Raw genomic sequence first — 23,664 nt, forward strand, 5'->3', positions numbered from 1 at the left:
TCAGTCTGCCCTTAACTGACTTAAACATAATAAGATACATGGGGAAGCTTCACTGCAGATCTGCCCCATTCTGTAAGCAAGCTCCTGATGCTTCTCTGGCATCTCCTGGTATAAATTTCTGCTGTAGGCTGAGTGCTTGCTGAATTTGTCCTCCATCCTGTCCTGTCCTGCATGTAGAAGCTTCATGCAGGAAGTTACAGCCAAGCACAGCTCCTTGTAGGGAAGGACTAATCCGTTCTCCTGTAGATGGTTCTGTCTGACACAGACAGCAGCAGCAGCCAATACAACAGAACTGGCAGCCTTCCAGTCTGCTGCCAAGTTCCCCTCTTTTACCAGCTCATTCCCTGACAAAACACATCAAACAGTGTGTGCATGACAAACTGTCAACAAATAAACATACCTACTGTGGTGCCTTTCCTAGCAGGGCAGTCTTTTTTTTTTCTGTATGTTGGCATACTACCTAACGAAGTGAAGGTCAGGTTGTAGTTGATGTAACACTTAAAGATCATGATGATAAACATGACCAAGAAACCATCTTGTGTCCTCATGCATCTGTAATAAAAAAGAAATATTTTATCAGTTATTTTATAGCTTTGTTTATTGAGTAAGTAGAATTTTATGATTTGTGGTAGTGGCGTGAGATATTTGGCAATTATTTGTGCATGGAAAAGCACTGTTTTGTGAGGGCTGGCTTGCTCTTCTCTGAAATAGCATTTTGATTTTATTTTAACAGGAGTAATTGGAGCAGATGTGAAAGGACATAACCTGCCATGTGAAAACCAGCCAATTACATCACGGGTTGCTCTGATCTGTGGAACATCTTCGTGCCACATGGGGGTAGGTTGTATGTATAGTCTTAATTTGTACAGAATATGGTAACTAATGTGTTTGGAGGGGAAAGTGACCTTTGAGCCTCTCATCCTTTTCCTTTGCCTTGACTTTTTTCTGTTAACTCTGTCTTTACCTTTGGATATTAATTATATATTACCGTGCATTTGCTGTTAAGCAAAGACTTTAGCAGTAGTAGAAATCAATACTGAAAAATGACATGAAAAGTAGAAACCACGATGCTAGAGTGGCTAAAAGAGCAGGCTGAAATCTGAGCCAGACTCTGAGCTTGAGTTATCTGTGACAAGCTTGTCACTAATGTGTTACAGAATACTGTCTTTGGAGAAGGAATGCACGTCTCCAGTCACAGCCCTTTTCCGCCACCACTTCGCTTAATCAATATAAATCGTTCTACCTCTGTAAGTTGCCATGATCTATGGAATTACGATCTGTATCGTGACTAAAAAGAAAGAAAAACCTTAATAAGCAATTTTCACTTTGCTAATTTTTCTCAGTGAATTAATACAAAAGCTTTTTCTGAAATTGCAATTAAAATTTAGTGTCTGCTTTTGAAATTTATACCTTTTTAAAATGTATGAGGCTGAAAGCATTCCATTTAGATAAGTACTCTTTTCTGCCACGTTTTTTATTTAAAACTCATTTCACTCTTAAATTTAGACTGATTATTGACTTGTTTTTTTACTTAATGAGCAAATGGCAGTGGGAGTGCTAGACAATTTAGAGAGGACTAACATGCTTCATGGAGAGAGATCTCCAGCAGAGAGATAGAAAGGAAGCAGACAATAAAGCATCAGGTTTAGCAGAACCTGTAAGTTGTCTTTGTAGTAACAGCATGCATTGAAATGATCTTGTCACATGGATTGTAGTGCAGCAAAGCATTTAAGCACAACTGAACTTAAATATATAAATGATCCCAGCATTGTGAAGCACAGCATTTAACAAAAGCTAAATGCTGTAAAACAATGGGAATGTATTTGGATTCCTTCCTAAGCAAGAGATTTGAACATCTAGTGTGCCACTATTAGCTTACTCTGTCTCTGAACAATCACACTGGTGTCTGTGTCTGTTAAAGTGCTGGAGTGGCACCCTGCAAACACCAGCTCTGGGGGTAGAAGTTGCCCTTCCAAGCCTGCCCTTACTTTTATTGTTTGCAGCTCATTTGGTGGATGTCCTTCAGAAGAAGCTGTTTGCGTGAACTCTTCCTAACCTGTTTCATTTAGCTGAGTTAGTTTAAATCATTAAAATAAGCTGGGTTAATAGAGACATAATACTGGGCTAAAATGAGCTAAGGACCTCTCAGTCAGTTTCCCCAAAAGGTCTGAGGGCAATGCTGAACAGCTGGAAACGAGCCAGCTGGCTGTAACTTATTCCTTTAGTGTAACTCACCCTGGAGGAGGACAAGTGTATGGTTATTTATTAATTTTTAATATGTGTATTGGTAAGTTCTAACATAGTTCTAAACTAAGCTCACAACTGCAGTTTGTTTTGTTTCCCAAACTAAATCAAAGCATATCAGTATAAAGAATTTAAAAGCATTTTTTGTGTGCATGCTGCAAGATGATGTGAGATGTGGCCCCATTAACTGTGCTAATGTAACAGAAGTGGCATGGTAGTGTCCATGTTGATGTTAATCATTGTTCTGTTCTGTCATTAAGGATAACCTGAAGTCTGTGTGTGTTGTGCACCATAGACAAGATAGAACCTTGTAAGACTCTTAATCATTTGAATGCAAACTCAGGAATAGATGTTGTGCATTGTTTGGTTTATTTAAATGTAACTACTCAGCATTTTATAATCATTTCCTTAATTGCCTTCCTTCACTTATCTGATCAGAGGTATAGCAATATCTAGCAGGCAGACAATAAGCAAATTCTAAACTTCAATCTCTGGAAAGATTTTGGTTTACTGTTATTTTATCTATTACCTATGTACACTACCTTAAATGAATGCAGAGCACACAGTGCAGTTGTATTTGTGTTTTAATGAGACCTATATGCAGCTGCATTTGGCTGGAATTAGCTGTTCCTTTTTTTAATTAGGGCTATAAAATGAAAGTATATTATACTTGTGTTTTGATAGAAATATATATTTTCTCTCTCCGCGTGCACCAAGGGACCCTCAGGGCTATAGAGATTAATCATCGAGTTTAATTTAATGCAGTGGGAGAGAGACCTGTGTGGTCAGGCGGGCATTAAAAAGTGCCTTTGATGTGCCTCAGGTGCAGCGAGCCCCAGTGAGCCAGCAACAATAATACCTTTGTGAGATGATCAGAGACGAGAGAGGGAGAAAATGGCCTGCGTGGAAACTCAAGGCCGTCCTTTGTTGTGGTTCTGGCAACCGAAAGAGCCAACTGTCAGGAGAACTTCAGCAAACAGAAAGCAGGGTGAAAGTACGGTTGGATTTTTTTTTTCCAAGGGATTGTAACAGGAAACTGTTCAAAATCATCTGCTGTGCCTCCCTCCCCTCCCTTCCTCCTCTTGGTGGGGGCAGGAGTACTACTGCTGCTGCGTCTGTTGGTACAGTATTTCCATTCTCAGACCGAATCCTCCATGAGTCACAGAGTGGGTATTGCTTGAACATGGCATTTACTTTAAACTTTTAAGAGAATCTACTCCGTGACCCAATTTTTATTACCTCAGGACTCTGGAGATCTTGAACAAAAGACTTTGCTAGTTATGCCTTTGATATTTTAGAGAGTACAAATGTGGAACCTAATTTTACTCATGGCTCTAATAGTTTGTGGTAGAACTATCATTTTTAAGAGAGGATTCACTTCTAGGAATTAACCAGTGACAGTTTTGGGCGGTCAGGCATACGTAAAGCTCTGTGTTTCTGTTGAGATACTTGACTAGCTCATGCAAAAAGCTCAGTGTAATTAGGTTACTGATCCATGGCCAGGTCCTAGCAGGTAGCTGCTGAAGGTCACTGCCACCTCAGGGCTCATCCATTATCCATGAGGGGTGGGGAAAAAAAAAAAAAAGATGGTCTTTTGAGTATTTCTGGGCAGTTATTCATTTTCTGTGATATTCTGCTGCCTCCTTTGCCCTAGCAGAAGCCATCAGTGCAGTTTGCTTTCGGAATGGCAAACAAGCTGTCCTTTTACTTTTGAAGGTCGGTCCCTCAGTGTAGGGCTGGGATTCATTTGCTGCGGCTTTGATCTCTGAGCAGTGTAGGTATTCCTTTCAAGTGATGGTACGCGGTGGCTGGCTGTTCTGCGTGGGCTGCTGCAGCCCATCGGGCTTTGTAGAAAGGGTCTCTGAGCTGCAGCACCCACACTTAGTTTTGGAACTTAATGGAAACTTTGCTTGTGGCACCATGGTGACAGCACCAAATGTGTGTTATTTCACAGTAAAACAGCAGCATACTTGAGGCATTGAAATAGAAGCTTGTATGTTATTCCCAACTTGCAGTTATCGTGGATCTAACGGATGTGCCCTAACTTCTGAGATGAAGGCACTTGGTTCCCCTAGAAACGTGTCATCCTGCCAGGGTGTTGTGTCTCATATTTTATAGTTTTCAAAAATCCTTTCTTGTCTTATGGAACCTTTGTATGGTTGGGGGGATTTCAGGTACAAACATCTGTATTACCTTGCATTATCGAGTAATATAAACAAGTCGTGGGACAGGATACCTGTACCAGAAAATTCCTAGTATTGCTTGCAGCAAATCATCTAGCAGTACTGCTACTTCTTTCTGTTAGATAAATGTTGCAGTTTCCCATACCTGGTGAGGAATAATGCCTTCTCATGGACACTAAACCTTTTTTTTCCCTCATGATAAAATGTATTGTGAGACTGTAAGCTCTTTGAGACTACAGGTTTGAGTAAGAATAGGTGATGCCTAGCAGACTGGGACCAGACTGGCTCTGACTAAGAATTTTAGAAAGGAGTTTGAAATAGTTCTTTTTTCCCAACCCAGTCTCTGTGCTAATCTTGTATGTGTACAGGTAACGTGCTATTTATGCTTACTGAATAAAGTAGGAGGTAAATAAAGCATTGTGGTGAATTAGGCACAGTTAGAGATGTTCTGCTTTTTCATTGTCGCAGGACAGTTGTTCCATTTTGGAGATGCTTGTCATCCTTGCCCTAACACCTTTTTGGATTCGTAGCTGAAGAAAGTAGCCAGAACATCTTCTAATGGGAGTACTGTCCGGGCTGATTTCAGCTTACTGAGAGAGGGGGCACCTGAATTTACTGCTGTTTTGAAATGGAACAGGTTTGTCCATTTCTACAGAGGATCTCTGTTTTGGAGTGTTTTGTTTTTTTTTTCCATCTTCGTTTGGTGAGATGGTCATTCTTCAGTCATTCCTTTTTCTTTATCAGCTCTCGGTATGCAAAACTCACCTTTTGGAATGGTCAGGGAATCATTTTTGGTTTAGATAGAGTCTCTTCCTTTACATCTTTTTGTTACTCCTCTATCTCTGTCATTGGGAACTGACTCACCTTCTGTGGTGCACAAATCATTTTTTCCCCTGTTGGTACTGTATATGCGGTTTGAAGTTTACAATTCAGTCCTTTTTTAAAATTTGAGAGGCACTAGTACTTTATTTTCTATCTTAGATTCAATACATGATCTAGGAGACAGTTTGAGCAGCTACACGAAGAGCAAAATGGGCAGTTTGTTTTGCTGATCCAGTGCTTACTGTGGATTATTTTAGGAAGAATATCCCGTATTCTGTTTTACCAAGCCTGACTAGTCTTTGCCTGTTTTCTTCTAAAGGAACTTCAGCCCAATTTTCTTCTTCTAAATTTGTTCATTTGATTCTCATGATGACTGGCAAACACAATAGAGCTTCGTTGCTCCACAATATCCACCCATGCTGCCAGCTTTGTTCACACAAATAGAGTGCAAAGCACGTTTCCACCCCCAAAGCATGCACAGTACGTGTCCTTTACAGTACATCCTGGAGTGGAGGCTGCAGAGACATGCTGGCTCAAAATGTTCTCAGAGCCTGATCTCTGTAATCTCGGTGGGAGCCAGACCAGCAAGTGGATTCCGTATATTTTGGCTCTGACACCGGAGTCTCCTCTTCAGAACATGCCACGTTGTTAAAGCAGCAGACCTTAAAGTAATTACTACAGAAGGACTCCTCAGCTGCTTGAAATGATCTGTGATGAGGGGAAAACTTGCAGAGACAAAACAGCCCGGTACTTGCTTTCCCAGCTATATTTAATCTCATCGGATGGCACTGAGCAAAGTGTTTCTGGAGCAGAAAGCTGTGTGCGGCGCTTCAGCCTCGCTCCCTGCAGCACGGCTGCACATGCGGCCCTGCCATGAAACGTGCAGTCTCCGTGGGGACACGGCCAGAGGCCCTCAGTGGGGAGCCTGGGTGCCAGCTGGCGGTGACCCAGGTTCAGCAAAGGCAGCAACTTGTCCTTCTGCTGACCAGGGGAAAGGGGCTGGGTTTGGGAGGGTGAGAAGAGTGGGGAGAGGAGAAGAAAGCAGGAGGAAAAAAAAAACAACACAAAAGCGACACTTAGGAAGCTAAGGCAATCTAGAGAAGTTTTTGAAATGACCTGTGCCTGCTTATGAAATTGATAAGTGCTTGCCCTCCTGCTTTTTTAATATTCTCCTCTTCTGTAAGGCCAGTTCTACACATATGAATCACAGAGCTGGTGTCTTTCAAATGGGAGAAATAAATTAGTGTCACGGGAACCTCTCCCTTGCTCTGTCCTCGTTCAGTTCAGTTCTGCTGGCTTATATATTGTGTTTGGCAGCAGTCACAGTGCTGACTTCCCAGCTAATGAAGACGTTTTACATTCAGGGAGGGCTGCATGAGATGAAAACCACATTTTGTTCACGAGCGTTGTTACAGGTTGCCCATCCTTGCTATACACAGATTGCGCCTTCGGAGGAAAAGGTCACAGGGCCTGCTTAGATATTTTCCAGCCTGTGACCGTGGAAGGGTTACATAGCCATAAAAATTGCCACCGCCTTCTACTTGTCCCTCAAAGAAGTCCTCCACACCCTTTTTTAATGAGGCTGTCTTGTTCCATGCTCTAGCATCCTTGGTTTGCGAAAGAAACAAACAAAGCTGTAATATCCCCTGCACTGGCATTAATTTGACGTTGTGTGCTTTGTTTGCTTTGTTTTGTTTATAAAAGCTGAGAAGTAAAATGTTTCTGCTAGCAGGGCATATAAAAGACTGTTGCTTTTCTGACCTCCTTATTATATTAATAAAAGCTAGGAAGAATTCAGTAGTGGTGGGACATCATGTGGAGGCAGCCTCCAAAACGCAAAGCACTTACTTGCAGAACTAGTAAACCACAAAGCTTCAGATCTTAAAATGTAAATAGGAAGTTGGAGAGTTTACTTTAGAGCCAGCAGTGGTGAGTCTGTATAATGTTTATTTCTGCTTGCCTCCCAGCCTTTTCTGAAGCTTGGCAGAGATGAAAGGAACGGTTTCTCAGAAAATGAGTTATTAAAAGTTTTTGTTATGAGCAGTATTTCTTTGTTCCTGGCCTGGCATAATTCAAAGCTCAGGTATGCTTTGGTGACTGGGAGAATAGGACATTCCTATTCAGTGTATGCCTGTCAGAGAAACCCAAGTTTTGCATCGCATCACTTTGTGGGTAGTCAACCTGTTCATGGGGATGTTGCTGGAAGCGGTACAGTCACTATATTGTACGTGCCCTAGATAATGCTTAGTAATGTTTCCAGAAAGCTGCAGTCCACTCTCCTTTCCTTTTGTGAACAGATCGTGTGAGTTCAAAGACTTGAAGAATAGATAGGGATAGAGCAAATGCTTTGAAAAATATTCTGCTTGGAGACTATATGAAGACTGACATTCTACAGACGTCTCACTGACATCAGTGAAAATGCTTGCTTTGAAAATTCCAGCAGATGCGGTGGTTTTCATACCACGGTTAGCTGCAAGCCATCCTGTGTGACATGCAGCCATGTATTAGTGTATCTGATTTATAATACTGAGCCTTTCTGCAGTGTCTTCTCTTTGGTGGTCTCAGGGTTCTTTGCAACACTGTATGAATGGAGTAAGAGTAGGAAATATTAATTCAGTTTTATTAGATGGGAGACTGAGACACTTTGTAGTTCAGTAGATTTTTAATTGTTATGTCTTTACTTTTACAAACTACACCTATACAGTGCTTTGGGACTATATATCTGAGTGAGAAATTTTGCCAAGTATGTTTAAGCATGCAAGATTCTTCCCTGCTTTAAAATGTCAGCATTTATTTGCTGCAGATGACACTGTGTTGCACTGTACAATAAATGCACAAACCAAAGAGGTTTTCTTCCTTCCCTGGATTTTCTCTTCTATGACGTAAGCACAAGGGATGTGAAGGCTGATGTTGGACTTCCTCCAGATCTGTCCCCTAATAGGGCCCATCTCCTGTTTGTCACTGCTTGACTCGTGTTTTGCCGTAGAAAGCATGAGTAAGTGGCTGGATTTCTTACCGACCTGTGCTGACACTGGTAAGATTTGTCTAGCCTGCCTACCAGAAATACTCTGTCACCTGATTTGGACCCGCTACTGTGCGACTGAATGTTACCTGTTAGTAGCTCTAGCAGCCAGCACTTTGCACTTTTAATTCTTAGCTGTAGCTCTTATATATTTTAATAGGGTTTGAGCTTTTTGTTTGTCTCTTAGATAAGGGAGATTAGCTTCTACAGCAAGGAAACTTAAAAAATGTTGTTGCTTCAGTGATGTATAGATACCATACCATTGTAGGGATAGGATAAAACAACTTAATTCTCTTTGATTCTTTTATTCTTATGTTCACAACAGTCTATCAGCACCAGTGGACTTCCTTTGTAACAGAAGATTTTCCTGTTTTCTATATTCTTCCTTTTTCTGTGTTCTTCAAAGTGATGATACCAGATATGACAGGTATAACATCTCATCAGTGCTGCAAACTGACTAACTGATTTCTCCCTACAGCCCAAGAAGAAAGTGTTAGCCTGACGCCCATAGTCTCAATCATACTGGAATTCCTAGGGCAGACAGATAGGGAATTCCTTCAGATCACAAGCATGTTTCTGTATAAGGAATGGTCTTTCCAGTTGGCTTGTTTACCTTGTTTGTGTTCGTTGCCATTAATTTGTCAAACAGCCTGCTCTTTTGGTGTGTCTAGATCTCATGGTGAACCAAAAGGACAAACGAAGTCTTTCTCTGGTGCTAGCCTTTTTCTGAGAAGAACTTAGCTGGGCTGTGAAGGAATGCCTAAGATTCAAATGAAACGAAAGATTGTAAGGGATATCCTTGTTCATCTGCTGGGATGTCTCTGGGCCTTGAAAAGATTAAATATGATTTTTGAGGGAATACAGTAATTGTATGAAAAACAACTTCATTGTTTTGTGTTAGTTTTAAAATTTTGGATGTAGCAGTGTTTGCAGTGAGTATTATGGGATTTGGGGTCGAAATCCCAAATGCTGGTTAATATTGCTGGTTTGCCGTGTGATTCTGCCGGATTGCTTCCGTTCTGCGGTTTACCCTCCTTCATTATCTTAGATGGGGCAAGGTTTGTTAGCAAGAAAGTAAATCTCTTTTCATACAATCATTCTGGACGCAAATGAGGAGAAACATTAGCTGCTGCTTTTTTTCCCAGTGTCAGCTGGGAATCACAGTTTATGCTGAGTTCATTGTTTATAACTGTGGGTGAAAGCCTGAGGTCCTCTCCCAGTGTTTATTCTGACCTTGGGAGTTTGTCTCAGTAAGTAAGGGCTGAATAAACACCAAGTAAGGTTCTCAGGATTTACCCATTTAGTTATTCAAATAAAAGCATGTTTAAAATGGTGTGTGATGGTATATCCCATATAACGTAAATCTACTTCCATTAACTCAGAGGTACTGTAAAAGAAGATTAATTTTACATGTAAGTTTGATACTATTGTTGGTAGTGGCCTGCACTAATTGAGAAGGTATACCTACCGAAGAGTGAAAAAGAAAAAAAAAAATCTCTCTAAAATGGACTGCATTATGCAGAAAATAAGAAAGATCTTAAGGTTCATGGGAAGGGCATCCAGAGTAGATAAATAAACCAGGCCTCATTTGTGATGATTTTATTTTTCCATGGTAATTTGCACTGGTTGCGGTGAGAAGTGCAGGCTTTGTAGAGTAATTCACCCTCATAAATAATAAGGAATGTTACATCCGTGCAAGAGAACTTGAGCTACCTGTTTAAGGGCCACCTGGCATTTGTTTCCCACCCTTCCCTTAAATATCTGTTACATCAGCTACTGAGTTGCAAGTTCTTCAGGATTGTCACCATCTAATTGAATGGGTTGGCTAAAGTGGGCTGTCAAGATTTCATCCACTTAACGTGCATATTAGAGATATCAGTAAAAATACTTTTCAAGAAAAAACAAGGGTCTTATGGCACAATCTATGGGACAGGATATGAAGCAGGATAGCCCGTATCTTTCTACAGTTGAACAGTTCTGCCATCAGCTCTTTGGGAAAACACAGCGCTGAAAAACTCCCTTGTGGGCAACGTGTTCCTATGCTGGCCCAACATACCTTGCTGCTGTCTTCTAGTCACAGCAGCAAGCAGTGGGCCCACTTTGGACAGCTTCATGGATTTTTAAGTGTTATTTGGAGGCAGAATTGTTTTTCTGTCTGGCATGTGAGGTGAGCAGTCACCAGCATTTGTGCCGTGGCTGTTCTGTGTGCACGTTTCCTAACCTTTCAGGTTGGGGCAAGATCTTTCTAGTCTTATAAAACAAGGTAGTGCCGCAAATCATATCTGTGGCATGTTTGTTTAGGAACCAGAACTGAAGCTGAAGGTCTGCAAGGGTACAGGGATAGTGCAGAAACATTCAAAAAACTCCAATGTTCTTTTTAAAGACTTATATTGATCTCTAAGTCAGCATTATAATGAATGTATTTTCTAATGCACAAATGGAGTTCTTACTGAGAGATTCCTAATGTTCATGCAAAATGTATTTTGTTTGCAACCTCAGCCTCTTCTAAAGGTTTGGTCTTTCCTGCTGGTTGGAAGTGGGAACAGAAATACTGGAGACTGGTAGGATATTCTGGGGAAGAACTATTGTATGGTCACCCCTTGCCTATGGTCTTCCCTAAGCCATCTGTTACTGGCCACTACTAACAGGTTACTGAGCTATATGGATCTTTTGGTTTAAAATTTTTTTTGATGTTACAACATTGAGAGGAGTTAGTTTCTGTTGTGGTAAACTTTCAGGAATGTAATTGAGCATAGCAGCAAATTTAGTCTTATAATATATAAAATGGACTGCGGCTAGTTGTCTGTGCAGAAAGATTTATAATCTTCACATAAACTGGCATTTTGTGACAGCGAGAATCTATCATTGGAAGAGAAGTAAAAATAAATGAGTGGTATAAATTGTTCCAGCTCATCTGAAGCCCTATATCCCCAGTGAACTATTGCTATGAGAGGCACAGAAGTAACTGCTGTGACTCATGGAGCAGCACAGCTTTAGAAAAGGGTATAATAGCGTTTCAGCAGAGGACACAAGTAGAAGCTATTGTGTAACCAGACAACCTTTCAGTCCATTTATCAAAACATTTGTAGTTCCCATTTCAAGAAAGGCGACACAGTAAATATGAGCAAAAAAAGGTTAATCTGTATATCTATATCCAGACACTTCACGAAAATAAAACAATAAAATAAATCAATATGGTACTGTTATTCAGTGCTTAGCAAAAACTTCTCAATCCATGAGGAATGTGGGCTTTTTTCCTCTTTTGGACGTCGAAAATAATTTCATAGATTAAAACTTTTTTTTTGCCAATTTATGTAAGAAACCCTAGCCTTTGGGAATGAAACGACAGAAATGATTTACTACTGTGCACCTGCTGTATGCCTTCCCAACCAGAGACACAAGATATGCCTAGTGTTAATGGATTCTGAAAAAGGCAGAATTTAAGTGTGAGTATTCAAGCCTGGAACAGTCAAAATTCATTTATTTGATAGGATTTGTTTCAAAGCTGAGCATTTGGTTAGGCTCCCTGATAAGACATTTGAAGTTCTTGTATCTCTGATTTAGGAGGATGGAAATGGTGAAAATTGAACATGCCTGAAATGGTTACCCATGAATTCATTCTTATTTGAATTTTTCCAGAGTTGAAACTCTCTCAAGTTGTCCCAGGCTTAGCTCCAAGTTTGCTTCCTGAAGTAAACACAGGAGGTTAACCTCACACATAAGGAATAAAATTTTACAGGAGTGCAAACTTTCTTTTGAGGACAGCAGTGTTGTTTTTGTGTGTCTGAGGCGATTCAACCCAGAGATGGTTCTAGATTTGGATACCGTGCTCAGATTTCCCTCTGTTCCCATTCTGATCTCGTGGAGACCTATCTCATCTGTGACTCTGAATGACCTGTTAACCTGGAAGTACTCTCTCTCTACTTTCCTGGCCTCTCCTTGTACTCATACAAAAGCCTTTTGATCAGCTGGTCCCAGCCCCTCTCTAGGGGCAATTCTCAGGTCTTGGGACCAGTGCCTCAACCAGCATAACCAACCAACATTCCTCATAAAAGTTCTTTGTATAAATAAAGCATCATTCTTCTATGAAGAAAACAGCTAAATCTTAGTCCTCCAACATCTTTGTAGTTTTTGATACCTTTCTAGAAATTCATCTGTTCAATCACAGCCTCCCCAGTCCATTGGTTTCAGGAATCATTTTCTACGTTCTTAGTCTTTTGCTGTTGCTCAATTCCAAGGATAGATCTTAGTGCCCTCATTTTCTGCTCATGGGTTTCAGTTCTACATGAACAGCATTTGGGATCCAACTTCTAAGATGGTAGTGGAACTGAACTCCAAATTGCCACCATCTTCCATCAAATGTGAGGTCAGTGACCCCGATTTATATGTATATGACTTGGAGTTCTGTAGTGTCTCATGGGTGCATTACCCACATGAATGCATGTATGAGCCTACTGCTTGCAGTGGGTCAGTAGAATCATCTCTGAGCTGTCAGGCGATGGCTGCCAGAGGAGAGCTGCTGGCTCTGCAGATCTCATAGAAGGCTGAGAAGTTTGTATTTATTCCTGGACAATGATTTTTCTTTCTCCTCTCTCTAATTGCTTGTCTCACAAAGCGTCTGCAGGTAAGTAGTGTGATACAGATACCATTAAGCTATGCCCATCTTCCAGCTTGTGCTTTGAAGTAGCCAAGTACCAAACACTCATGTCTTGTTACAGCTCCAATCATTTGCAAACTGGCAAATTACGGTGTAAGTTGACATGAGACTTGAGGATTGCATTGTTCAGATGTGGTCCTCTCCCCTTTTGTGGTCAGAGCACTCCTGGGTAAGTAAAAGATGAGGGACTGAGAGATGCATTTCACCTCCTAACAGTCCCTTGTGTGTTTTTCCATAGTGTACCCCCTCCTTTAAACGGTGGGTTGTGGTTCACAATTAGTTTGTGATATCTCTTTTCCTGCTCATAATGCCTTTATTATGGCATAGGGAGAAGAATGTGGTGGTAGGCTGTCTCTGTTTTTAATCACAAAGTATGTGGAAGGACACTCTCCTTACTCAGAGCTAGGAAAATATTTGTTTGAATGGGAAGGAGCTGCAAGGTCATAGCTGTCGGCCTTGTGAAAGTTCAGTGCTGAAGTACTGTACATTGTGTGGATTTCCATATCATTTCTGAACTGGAGCACCCACTCTGTTTTTGTTCCATCTTTGTGAGGAAAAAAAATAGCTGGGAAGGTTTAATGCAGCCCTAAATGCAGCCAGCCAAATGTAACTTCCTTACAGTTGGCTTGCCTTGCTGTGATCAGGTAGGCGATATATAGTGCAAATAAAACACTCACCCTATTTGATTTAATAGGTAGGCACTATTCTTGCATTGTATTTTCCCCTCAAGAAAAATGGTAACTTTTATAATATGAAAAATATTACTCTGCTTAAAATCTGAGTTGTTCAGCTTTCCTGGTTAACACTGAACAATTCTCTGAAGGCTGATATCATTGCAAGCTTGTTTTGTAAGACTGATATCTAAAAAAGGAGGGAAAACAATTTTAAAATCAGCATAGACAAAGCAATTGCCAATTTGGTAATCAAGTAATTAAGAGTATAGGCTTGTGAAGAAATTAACTGTGTAATCTATAGGGTGTATTTGCACGCTGTCAGCAACTTTGCAGTAGCACTCCTGGCCCTGGTTTCCTGTGGAATGTGCAAGGTCCCTGGGATTTGTCACATGATACGCCACAGAAAGATGATGAGTAGAGGTGGTTTTTACCAGGCAACTGGCCTCCTATTTTTGCTTGTAATAATTTATTCATGTGGCTGTACCCAAGACGTATTGATACCATACTTACCATTGGCTGAAAACCGGTGCGGCATATTGAGAAAAACACGAAATACCCACAGTTAGCACAGTTGAAGAAGTTCAGCCTGGTTGGTATCTCAAAATGGGCTGCTGCGTAGAGGTGTCTGTTATTCTGTTAAGGAGTACAGCGAGTTGTTTTAGCCCCACAGCATCCTTTGTCAGAAGGTTTTCTCAGAAACACAACTTCAAACTGGCTGCTGGTGGCAGACCTCCAGGAAAGCTGCTTATGTGAGTGCAGTCTGTGACCTCTTAGAGTCCCAGCTCTTGGCAAGAGCCCGATGTATTGCATTTCAGAAGATAAAAGAAAATAGAGCTTGATAAGAGAAGTTTGAGGGGTTTTTTTGTTTGTTTGTTTGTTTCTTGGCAAGTATGGAAAAAAATTGTTATCAGTTGTGAGTAACATTTTAGGTGATGTGTTTAACTCTTTTAAGAGCCATGTTCTTTTGGGTGAGGAGAGGAAAACCCCAAACTGTGCCTAATCATTTCAGCTGGTGGCTAAGTTTTCAACAGTAAACGTGTGAGCAGGTCATCATCCCCCTTTGAGTGAGGAGCATGTCGGGTTAAGTCATGTCCAGCCCTCAGTTTTTGAAGTGTACATCTGCAGCTAGACTGATACTCTTAAAGCAAGCTCTGACTGCACAAGCTGTCTTTAAGTACTCTTATTCCCTGCTTTTTTGGAAATAAGGAACATGGGCATGCAGAAGCAAACAAATTCCCTTTTCCTTCACTATCTAACTATGCACTGTCTCCCATTAAAAGAGATGTCTCTCACCTTTATGGATGCATGCTAGCTTTCCCAATTCCAGACACTCAAAATCTAGGGCCAACATACCCTCCTAAGGGTGGGTCCGTTCTTGGATACCTAAAGAGAAGGCTTCAGGTTCTGTGTTCCAGAAATCAATGGGAAATGTGTGTCTCTTGCATTTTGAATATCAGATTACTTACATGTGTCTAAATACAAGTGTTAGCCCAGGTTCAAGCAGTGTACATCAGCATAACTCTGTGGAAGCTGGTGGTTAGTATGCAGGTTTGAACAAGTTAAGGCTTTGGCTCCCAAGGCCATGAGCACTGGTCCAGACAACTTTATCTTTGTACCTGTAAATATAAAGTTGAGTAAATAATATTATTGTGATTCCAAATTTTCTTTCATTAAAAATCACAAGAAAAAAATCAAATACCTTTCCTCTTTTAGCCTTAAGTAAAAATCTCACAGTGAAAATGCCAGTAATCTCAGTGAAACGTTCCTCTAATTAATTCTTGAAACATATAAAGCTGGATTGAGCAATGTAGAATACCATCATATAAGTCACCTGAAATATTTTCAGAGATGAGGCAGTTCCCCTAGGCACGTGTGTTTTTTGCACTGGGCATTAATCAGATACCTTGTTCAGTGTGTAGGTTGTAGACCGGTCAGTGTTCTGTGGTAAATTCAGAAAACCATCTGTTTCTGCTCATTTTTACTTCAGGGTGTTATGGTGGTTGTGATTGGTTTGGTTGTGTCATGCAAGCTCGTGATGCCACCAAGTGAAGAATAAACAGCAAAATCAAAAAGGTGTTTGTGTGTTTCCATATTGTCATACATGGCCTGTGTGGGTCTGCTGCACTTGCTAAGCTGCTGTGAGCCGGGCTGGCTTTCAGCATTCCTACTGCAGGTCACACGCTGAATCGTATCTGCCTTTCTTGTCTCTTTCAACCTTGGCTGGCTCCACAGTCAGAAATCTTATCCTGTAGTGTCTTTTACAGCAAAAATATCACTCGGTGCCTTTGATTGTGAGGCATTTTTGTTTATTTGTTGTTTTCTTGTTTAATCTCTGCAGATGTAACTGGTCAATTTTGTTTTGCTTTCATTCATTCTCAGTTGCTAAGATTTAGTAACCTTCCAGGTCTCATTGGTAAACCCACGACACAGCCTTTGCAACAAATGGTGGTGTCCATGCTCAGCAAGGCATTTATGAAAGTAATTACATCACATAAATCAGAATTCTTAAATCGCCTGTAAATAAATTCCCAAAGTCATCTGTGGTTGGATGTGTTGAGGCAGAATCCTGAAGTCCAAGTTTTGTCTCTACATGGTCTTTACTCAATAACTGCCATGCTTTCAGTGGGATAAAGTTAGCTCTGTGCAAAAATTGTTGTGGCCTAGTCTTAATATCACTGGAGAGCAACTCTATCCCTGTGGATGGCCCATGGAATGCCAACCTGTCGCAGGGAGGAGAGCTATGTCACTTGCCACCACAAGCTATGCAGCTACATTGCAAACCCATGATGGTCAGAGGATGCAAGTTTGAAATATAATCAAGTAAATGACTGGTGGCGTATGACCTTTAGGAGTTGGAGTATTCATAAATTTTCATTTTCTTTGTGTTCTGAATTTTTTTGTGTGTTCCAAGACCTTATTTGCTAAAACATTGGGCTAAAGCTTGAATGTGGATTTGTGTTTACTACACAATTAGTGCGAGTAATATATATATTTAATAAGTTGACTGTACTCATCATAACCTTGACCAAGAGAATTGCCCTTGGAGTTATGGGGAAGTAAAGTTTTAAAGCCATTTAGTGCTTGAGAAGTAGTGCCAAGATGGCAATCGTAGAGTAGGCATCAGTACTCTGAAAATACAGCCGTGCACCCCAACTCTGCTCCATAATATACATCATACATGCAGTAGCTATTAATATGACCTGAGTTTGAACCAGAAACCTAGAAATGAAACATTCTTGGGTTTCCCTTTGAATTCTCTCCTTCCTATTTTGAATGAATCTCATTCTTTGTCAGAAAGTTGTGGCCAAATAGCTATTTAAGACCCATCTGTCAGCAGAAGAAAAATGATACAGTTTTCTTAATACAGGATTTAACGCATCAATGTAAAACCCTTGCATTGAGTGAGTATCAGTATTCTTAATCTACAGTAAGACAGAAAGTTTGGAAGTTGAAAGTCAGCAAGGAACTTAATGAAAGTATTTGACCTGTCGATGATCAAAGTCCAGACCTGCAAAGAGCATTCATTAGTTGGTGCCTAATATAGTGCTATTCCTTGTTTCTTACTCTACTCTCCTTAATGTCTTAGATTTCTTTTTTATATCTGCCTTAGCATAACGAAGGCAGCTGTTGTTCTGAATTTCTGGCTATGGAAGCTGATAAGTGAAATGATTTTCTGACAGCTTTTCTGAACTAGCTTCTCATTACTAAAACCTTTACTCTAAATAATTACTGACAGTAGAATGAAAGCTTTATTTGGCTTTTATATAGCTGAGGGTAGGTCAAGAATAGTTTGATTTTTGTCTCTGTGTGCCATATTGCAAGTTAATAGAGAATCTGATGGCTGAAATCACAGGCCCAATATTAGGAAAAAGAAATGAAAATGGAAGACTTGTGTATGTAGCAGCATACCCTGTTAATATAAAGATTTATTTCTCAAGTAATAGCCTTCTCAAGTAATAGGTTCTCCAACAGCGTTGTTGCTAGGAATTTTTTGTCAGCCTATGACAACAGCAGAAGGTGTCATCTAAGGATGAAAATTGTGTTGGAATTCATGCTTCCATAAAACTGCTTTTTCCAACATGGCCTGTTTTGTTTTATCTTGTCTTTAATTACTGTAACAGTTACACAGAACTGATGAGGAAACACAAGCACGTGCCCAATCATTGTGGCTAGTCTAGCAAAACAAAGCTAAATCTCACTTTTCGAGTTGCTAATTTTATGGAACGGCTGTGTGCCTAGGTAATGCTTTTGTGAAGGTCTGTGTTCTGCCCATTGTCTGTCCCAAATGGTGGTTCAGAGAGTTGAACTCAGTTTGGATTAAATGCTGTAGCTTTCATTATCTTACATTAGGTGTAAGTTAGCCTATAGGTATTAAGCAGTGCTTTTTTAACCTATTTTTTTCAATAGAAATGATTTTTTTCTGTTTTTGTTTTAGAGGTAGAGGCAAGTGGGGAGGAATAAACTAAATATGCTACTACTCTTGTACTAATGCCATTTGAACAGGTTTCTTCGTACTTTCGCTTAGTTCTATATAGCATTACATATTTTAAAGACATTTTTCATTCCTGTGAGCTGCCAGATATGCTGGTGATACCTTCTTAGACCTTAGATAGGTTGACACTAATTTTCCTAGCACACCGCAGTGTGGAAGACTGGTCTGTAACTCATCCAAATGATCTATTCAAACAAAAAGTGCCTTCTGGCAGTTGCACCGCAGCTGAATACTATTAAACTGAATTCATCATTTGTTTCTGATTGCTCTATATGTTTACATATCTTACGTATTAGTATGATCTTTTATCGAGCGCACGCTGAGGTTAAGTCCTCCCAGACAGAACCTCTTCCTCCTTTTTTGCCCTTTCAGATGTTGAACTTCTCTTTTTCCATTAAAATGAAGGGAAATCTTGGAACTTTTTAATGCTCTTCTCAACCGAAACGAAAGGCTAAGAAGTAGGAATGCACGTGGTGGTAACGGGTTGACAGTTGGACTTCATGATCTTAGTGGTCTTTTCCAACCTTTATGATCCTTTGTTGGGGAGACGTGGAAAGGTGACATTTTCCTGCACCAAAGAATTCTTCCCCATCCAAAGCCAGACGAACTGCGAGGCAGAATTATGGAGTGTAATAATTCTGAAAGTAAACATCATCATAGATGGGGCAGCAGTGGGAATAGGTTCCAGTGCTTCTCATCTCCCATCTTCAAATGCCTGCTGCAGTAACTGGTATGCAGAGAGCATTCCAACACCTAGCAGGGGGCAAGTAACTTGACCCTCTCTGTGTTTCAGTTTCTCTGTATGTAGAAAATAATAAACACTAACGTGCCTCACAATAGGAGTGTGTTACAGGATGGATTTAAGTTAAATAGAAGGAAGAAAATATGAGGCTTCTTTTGAGTACGTATTTTAACTTTCAAAGAAGGATGTCATCTCTTATTTGCTTTAAAAACAAAAATCATTTGCCCATAAACCTAAAACAGATGTTGTTTTCTACTAAAAAGATTAAGGATTTTCTTAAGCTCATTAAAGGAAAAAGAAAATAACACCGCATTGATTCATCTGTATCATCATGAGAATGTCTGAAGGCAATAGAAAGCTCTGAGAAGGTCTCTTCCAGCCCCTGTGATTCTGTGACATGGTATTAGTGGCACAAAAATAACTGAGTCTGGCAAAGTGTGCTTATCTTCTGGGTTCTGCGGCACACTTTGCGCTATTTCTCCAACCTTATGCTTAGGTCTGGTCATGTTTTAGTGGGGTTGAGTGGTATGTATACTCAGGCAGAATTTAGAATTTATAATGAAAATACAAACGCCAGCTGCTGCATGGCTTGAAAAATTAAAGCGTCGTCCAAATTATATCAAGGAAGGGAAATGGAAACCGTTTGCTATCTCTTATGAGTCTATCTGCAGAAGAATGTTCACCGTTTCTTTTCAGAGTGTGTGCCTGTTTGTGGGAGTCTATTATTCCCATTTTATCAATAACCATACACATCCGACCCAGAATTAACCTACCTGCCAGATGTCTGCAAAATGTGGATTCAACTTTTTAAGGGAAGGTAGGAAATAAAAAAAATAAAATAAAAAAAAATCGAGGAATGCCACATGCAGTGCTAATAAATCCCAGCGTGCTAGCCAGTGTTCTTTACTTTGGAGAGTTACTACAGCTGAAAAATAACGATAACCCGCTATCCCGCTTGTTATATCCATCAGTGTGGAGCTCTCTTGTTTGCTCTGTACGCGCATTGAAAATTTGCTGGAATATGTACAAACTGTACTTCAGAAATAAAATGGTAGGAAAGTCTCAGTGCAATTTGTGAAAAGCCAGCATGGAAACAGGCTGTCCTGGCAAATTCCTGTGGGCGTCCAAAATGCTAGGCCAGGACCGGCTCCAGGGACACTTTAATCAGTCTAAACCCTTTAGTGTTATCAGACATACAGGACAATTTGGTAAATGGTGGAGTAATGACAGAAGAAATATATGTAGATATAATATATCTAAACCATGTTGTCCTTTTCTATGTTTATAACTTCCCTTGTATTCATAAAGCATCTTTGTGCCTCTGATATCCTTAGAATATTTGGTCTCTTCCCACTAGGCAGCAGTGAGGCTGCAAACAAGCAGGCCCCTTCTGCCCTTAAGGTCACTTCCCACCTGCAGTGGGCTGTGCTGTGCTGATGCCTGTATGAAGGGAATGAGGCAGGACGCTGGGGTTCTCGGCGTGCTTCCATCACCAGTTTGGAGCAGATAGCATTTGGCAATTCTGACCTTGCGCTGTTCTGCTGCGCTTCATTTTGTTGTTGAAATTGTAAGAGAAGGCTTGCCCCATAGAGGTGTTGAAAACCCGAGGCTGTATTAATTTGTAGTTTTAAGAGAAAACAAAACAAAACCAAATGTCTTTGCAATGTTTTTGACGTAGCTTTGTCCACTTGGAGTCATAAATGCCTTTTTAAATTCAGCGCAGCTATTCTTGCTCTTTAATGGGTTTAGTCAGCCAAAAAGTTACACAGACACACAAACACATGTGCAGGCATACCTCTTTAGTGAAAGTAAGTCGGTGTCCTACAGCTGACAGGGGGGAGTGAGCAAAATTCTCTTCTTTCTTTGATGCATTCCAAAGAGGAATCGGGATAGCTTGAAACTGTCATGATGTATTTGGAGCAACCAGTCTTTGTTGCTTTGTTTTTCTACTTAACTTCATGACAAGAATCAGCTGTAATGTCAGACGATGGCTAAAGCAGACTATTGTTTGTGCAGAAACCTCCCTGCTGCTGGTATATTTACTAAACATGTGCGATGCACAAATGCCAGTAAACTGCATCTTAGAGCATAGTCCCCAGTTGCCAGCATAAACTGTCTTTAAAGTTTGGCCTCTTTAAATACAGAGTGAATGTGCATTGAGTTGAACAGAAACAGAGCTGAATTTTTGTTTACTGTTCCTGGAACTATTTGGATATGAAATCCTGGTGTTATTTGAAATCAGCAGCAATCCTCAAGCATCCTTTAATGGGTGCAGACTTTTTCTAATAAAGAGTGAGCTCTAAATACAAAAAAGCATTGTCCCATTGACGGAGACCTTTCTTATTTTTCGTTTCTGTGTTGCAAACATGCAGACTCAACATTGTTAGGGAATTCTCGTTTCCTCCTCTTGGGGCATTTCCTACCTTCTAGAGAACAGCAGTTGCAGATTTACTCCTTCCATTAACACAGCTTAGTGGGAAGTGCATCCACGCACCGTCTGATGGTGTAGGACTGTACTGCCATTCTATTTTCCCTTTGAATTTATGGCTGCATGTACCTTGAATGCCTCAAACTGTTGGTTCTGGAAGAGGTGACGTGAATCATTCTTCAAATGAGAGGACAGGACACCTACCTATGGGAATAGATGAGCTGCCTTCTCCAGTCCCCTCTGCAGGAGCTATTCGTGTTCAAACAGCACAGAATGCTCAGCTAGTCTTTGTGGCAATTACTGCTGTTTTGTAGCATGTACTGTGTTCTGTGCCTTGCTTGCTAGACTAGGTGTCGTCCCTCCTTAGCCTTTCTTTCTGGACTTGGAAGGAAGTATAGAAAGCCTATCCAGTCTATTGACAGCTTTAGTAAGAGGAAGGAAAGTGCCTTCCACCCTTATAAACTGGTAATGGGCATCTTTTGAAGCAAGGAAAGGAAATGAAAGTGTCTCCCACATCCTGAGTGATCTAGCCACTGAAGTGCTGTGTAGGAGCAGGACATTGTGGTAGATGCAGATGATATATCAGTTCATGAAAGAGAGTGCTGCCTTGATGTAAGAATTCACAGAAGGAAGGAAAGTTATGTGTAATGCTAAGCCTAAATAAGAGGCAGAACCTAAAGCTGACCCGGGCAAGTGTTTCCTGTTGGCTTGGACAAGCAACTCCCCTTCCACCCAGGCCAGGTTTGCAGTTTCCACGCAAGGCACCTGACTGGGAACTGTCAGCTGGATTCTCCTTTGATTCTCAGCTCTGAAAACACAGGATGAGTGCTCTGTAAGCACTGCTCCCTGGTCAGGTTAGTGGTATTTTCTGCTGACAGTCAAGCACACAGTGTTTGATCCAAATGCTCATTTTAACTAGGGTGTGTTTCTAGAGAAGCAAAGCACTTTCCTTCTCCATGTGAAATACAGTTCCTATTCCTGAAAGTTTGTTCTTTGGTGTGGCCAGGCCCAGCTGCTGTGTAAATGGGTGTGAGTGGGAGAAATAGGAGTTGAGAAGGCAGTAGCTGCAGCTGTATCATGTCATCTGAAAATGATGCAAATAGGGAACATATTTCTCCACGTTCTCCTAAGAGTAAATCTCCACCTACACATTTTTACTCATGTTGGTAACTTCAGTGGAGAAGGAGGAATCAGTATTGGATCGTGTTAGCTGCCAAACATTAGCTGTGAAGCACCTACTTCTCTGAGGCTATTTCTTACTTTTCCAGGTCAGTGAAACACCCATTTTTGTTCCTGGTGTTTGGGGACCTTATTTCTCTGCCATGGTGCCTGGATTGTGGCTGAATGAAGGAGGTCAAAGTGCTACAGGAAAACTGGTGAGTGTATGGAAGCACAGAGCCCAGGGTGGGAACTGACTGCAATTGTATGGGACAGCTTCACTGCCAGTTCAGCCAGAGCTGTGCCTGAAACATCCTTATAGAAACATCCTTATAAGATCACAGGAGAAAGCAGTAAAGAATTAGTTGGTAGTTATGTCCTTACAGCCTGTTCATTTCCATTCTGATAGGGGATTATATGTGGGGCGGAGCACTAAGGGCATGCAGTCCTTCTTTGATAATTGCAGCAGTTATTTTTATAATTCTGCAGACAAATAGGCTTTCATTCTTTGTATTAGCAGGATGGCTGAGATAGACTTTGAGATGAAGCAGTATACACATTTTTATATAGAAAAATTGTGTTTGTTGATGGACATAAATGAAAGATGTATTATATGGGCACAATAATATTAACATGTTATCCTTTCCAGATAGATAAGGCATATGTTGTAATCTCAGTTCTTCTTTTGAGTGTAGAGTCTGACTGTATCAGGTTAATTTAATTTATCAATAATAAGAAAAGCCAGAGTGGATTCTCAAAAAATGAATTTTCTGATTTTGGGGAGGCACTCAGAACTAAAACACTGAAGTCAAATTTCAAGAAGGCCCAGCTGTGGAAAGCACTATTTAGACAAATGTCAGCTGCTTGAGTCCAGAAGTGTCAACAAGACCTCAGTGCACGCTTCCATGTTTCTCCATGTATCTCCCTGCTCGATCAGTATGACCTGCCTTTAGTGGCAAGGTACCAAGTTCCAGCTGAGGAACCACAGGAAGCAGGGCCCGGTCCTGCGAGGACAAGCTGTAAGCTCCAAACATACAGGTGGGTTTGGCCTTCCACAAATTGCAGCCATAATTGCTGTCTTACTCAGACCTAGCACCACCCACGTTTTAAAAAGCCTCACGATCCATGCACGTGTCCCGGAAGTAGCAGAGTTGGGCATCACCGCCTTTCTGCGTTCCATATGAAACAATCACTGAACGAGGAGCAGAAATAATCCTGGGTCAGGAAGCCCAGATACACCCT

At 40.8% G+C, this 23,664-nt stretch overlaps 1 protein-coding gene across 26 annotated transcripts in view; it reads left to right on the top strand.

Moving 5' to 3' along the window:
* The window catches only part of FGGY (FGGY carbohydrate kinase domain containing), a 291,340-nt gene that overhangs the window by 225,326 nt on the left and 42,350 nt on the right, over positions 1–23,664 (top strand). For 22 of the 26 annotated variants that reach the window (XR_002441323.1, XR_002441321.1, XR_002441322.1 and 19 more), the window contains 3 exons: positions 734–837; positions 1,158–1,247; positions 22,533–22,640. Coding sequence is in view for 23 of the 26 variants with exons in the window: in XM_021405281.1 (XP_021260956.1) it covers positions 734–837; positions 1,158–1,247; positions 22,533–22,640 (302 nt within the window). In the remaining 3 variants the exon portion in view is untranslated. Of the gene's footprint in view, positions 1–450; positions 605–733; positions 838–1,157; positions 1,248–22,532; positions 22,641–23,664 lie in introns of those variants that run through there. The other 4 variants (XM_021405285.1, XM_021405303.1, XM_021405298.1 and 1 more) reach the window with 3 other exon arrangements.

This window comes from Numida meleagris, chromosome 7, assembly GCF_002078875.1.
Source record: "Numida meleagris isolate 19003 breed g44 Domestic line chromosome 7, NumMel1.0, whole genome shotgun sequence".
Classification (NCBI taxonomy): Eukaryota; Metazoa; Chordata; class Aves; order Galliformes; family Numididae; genus Numida; species Numida meleagris.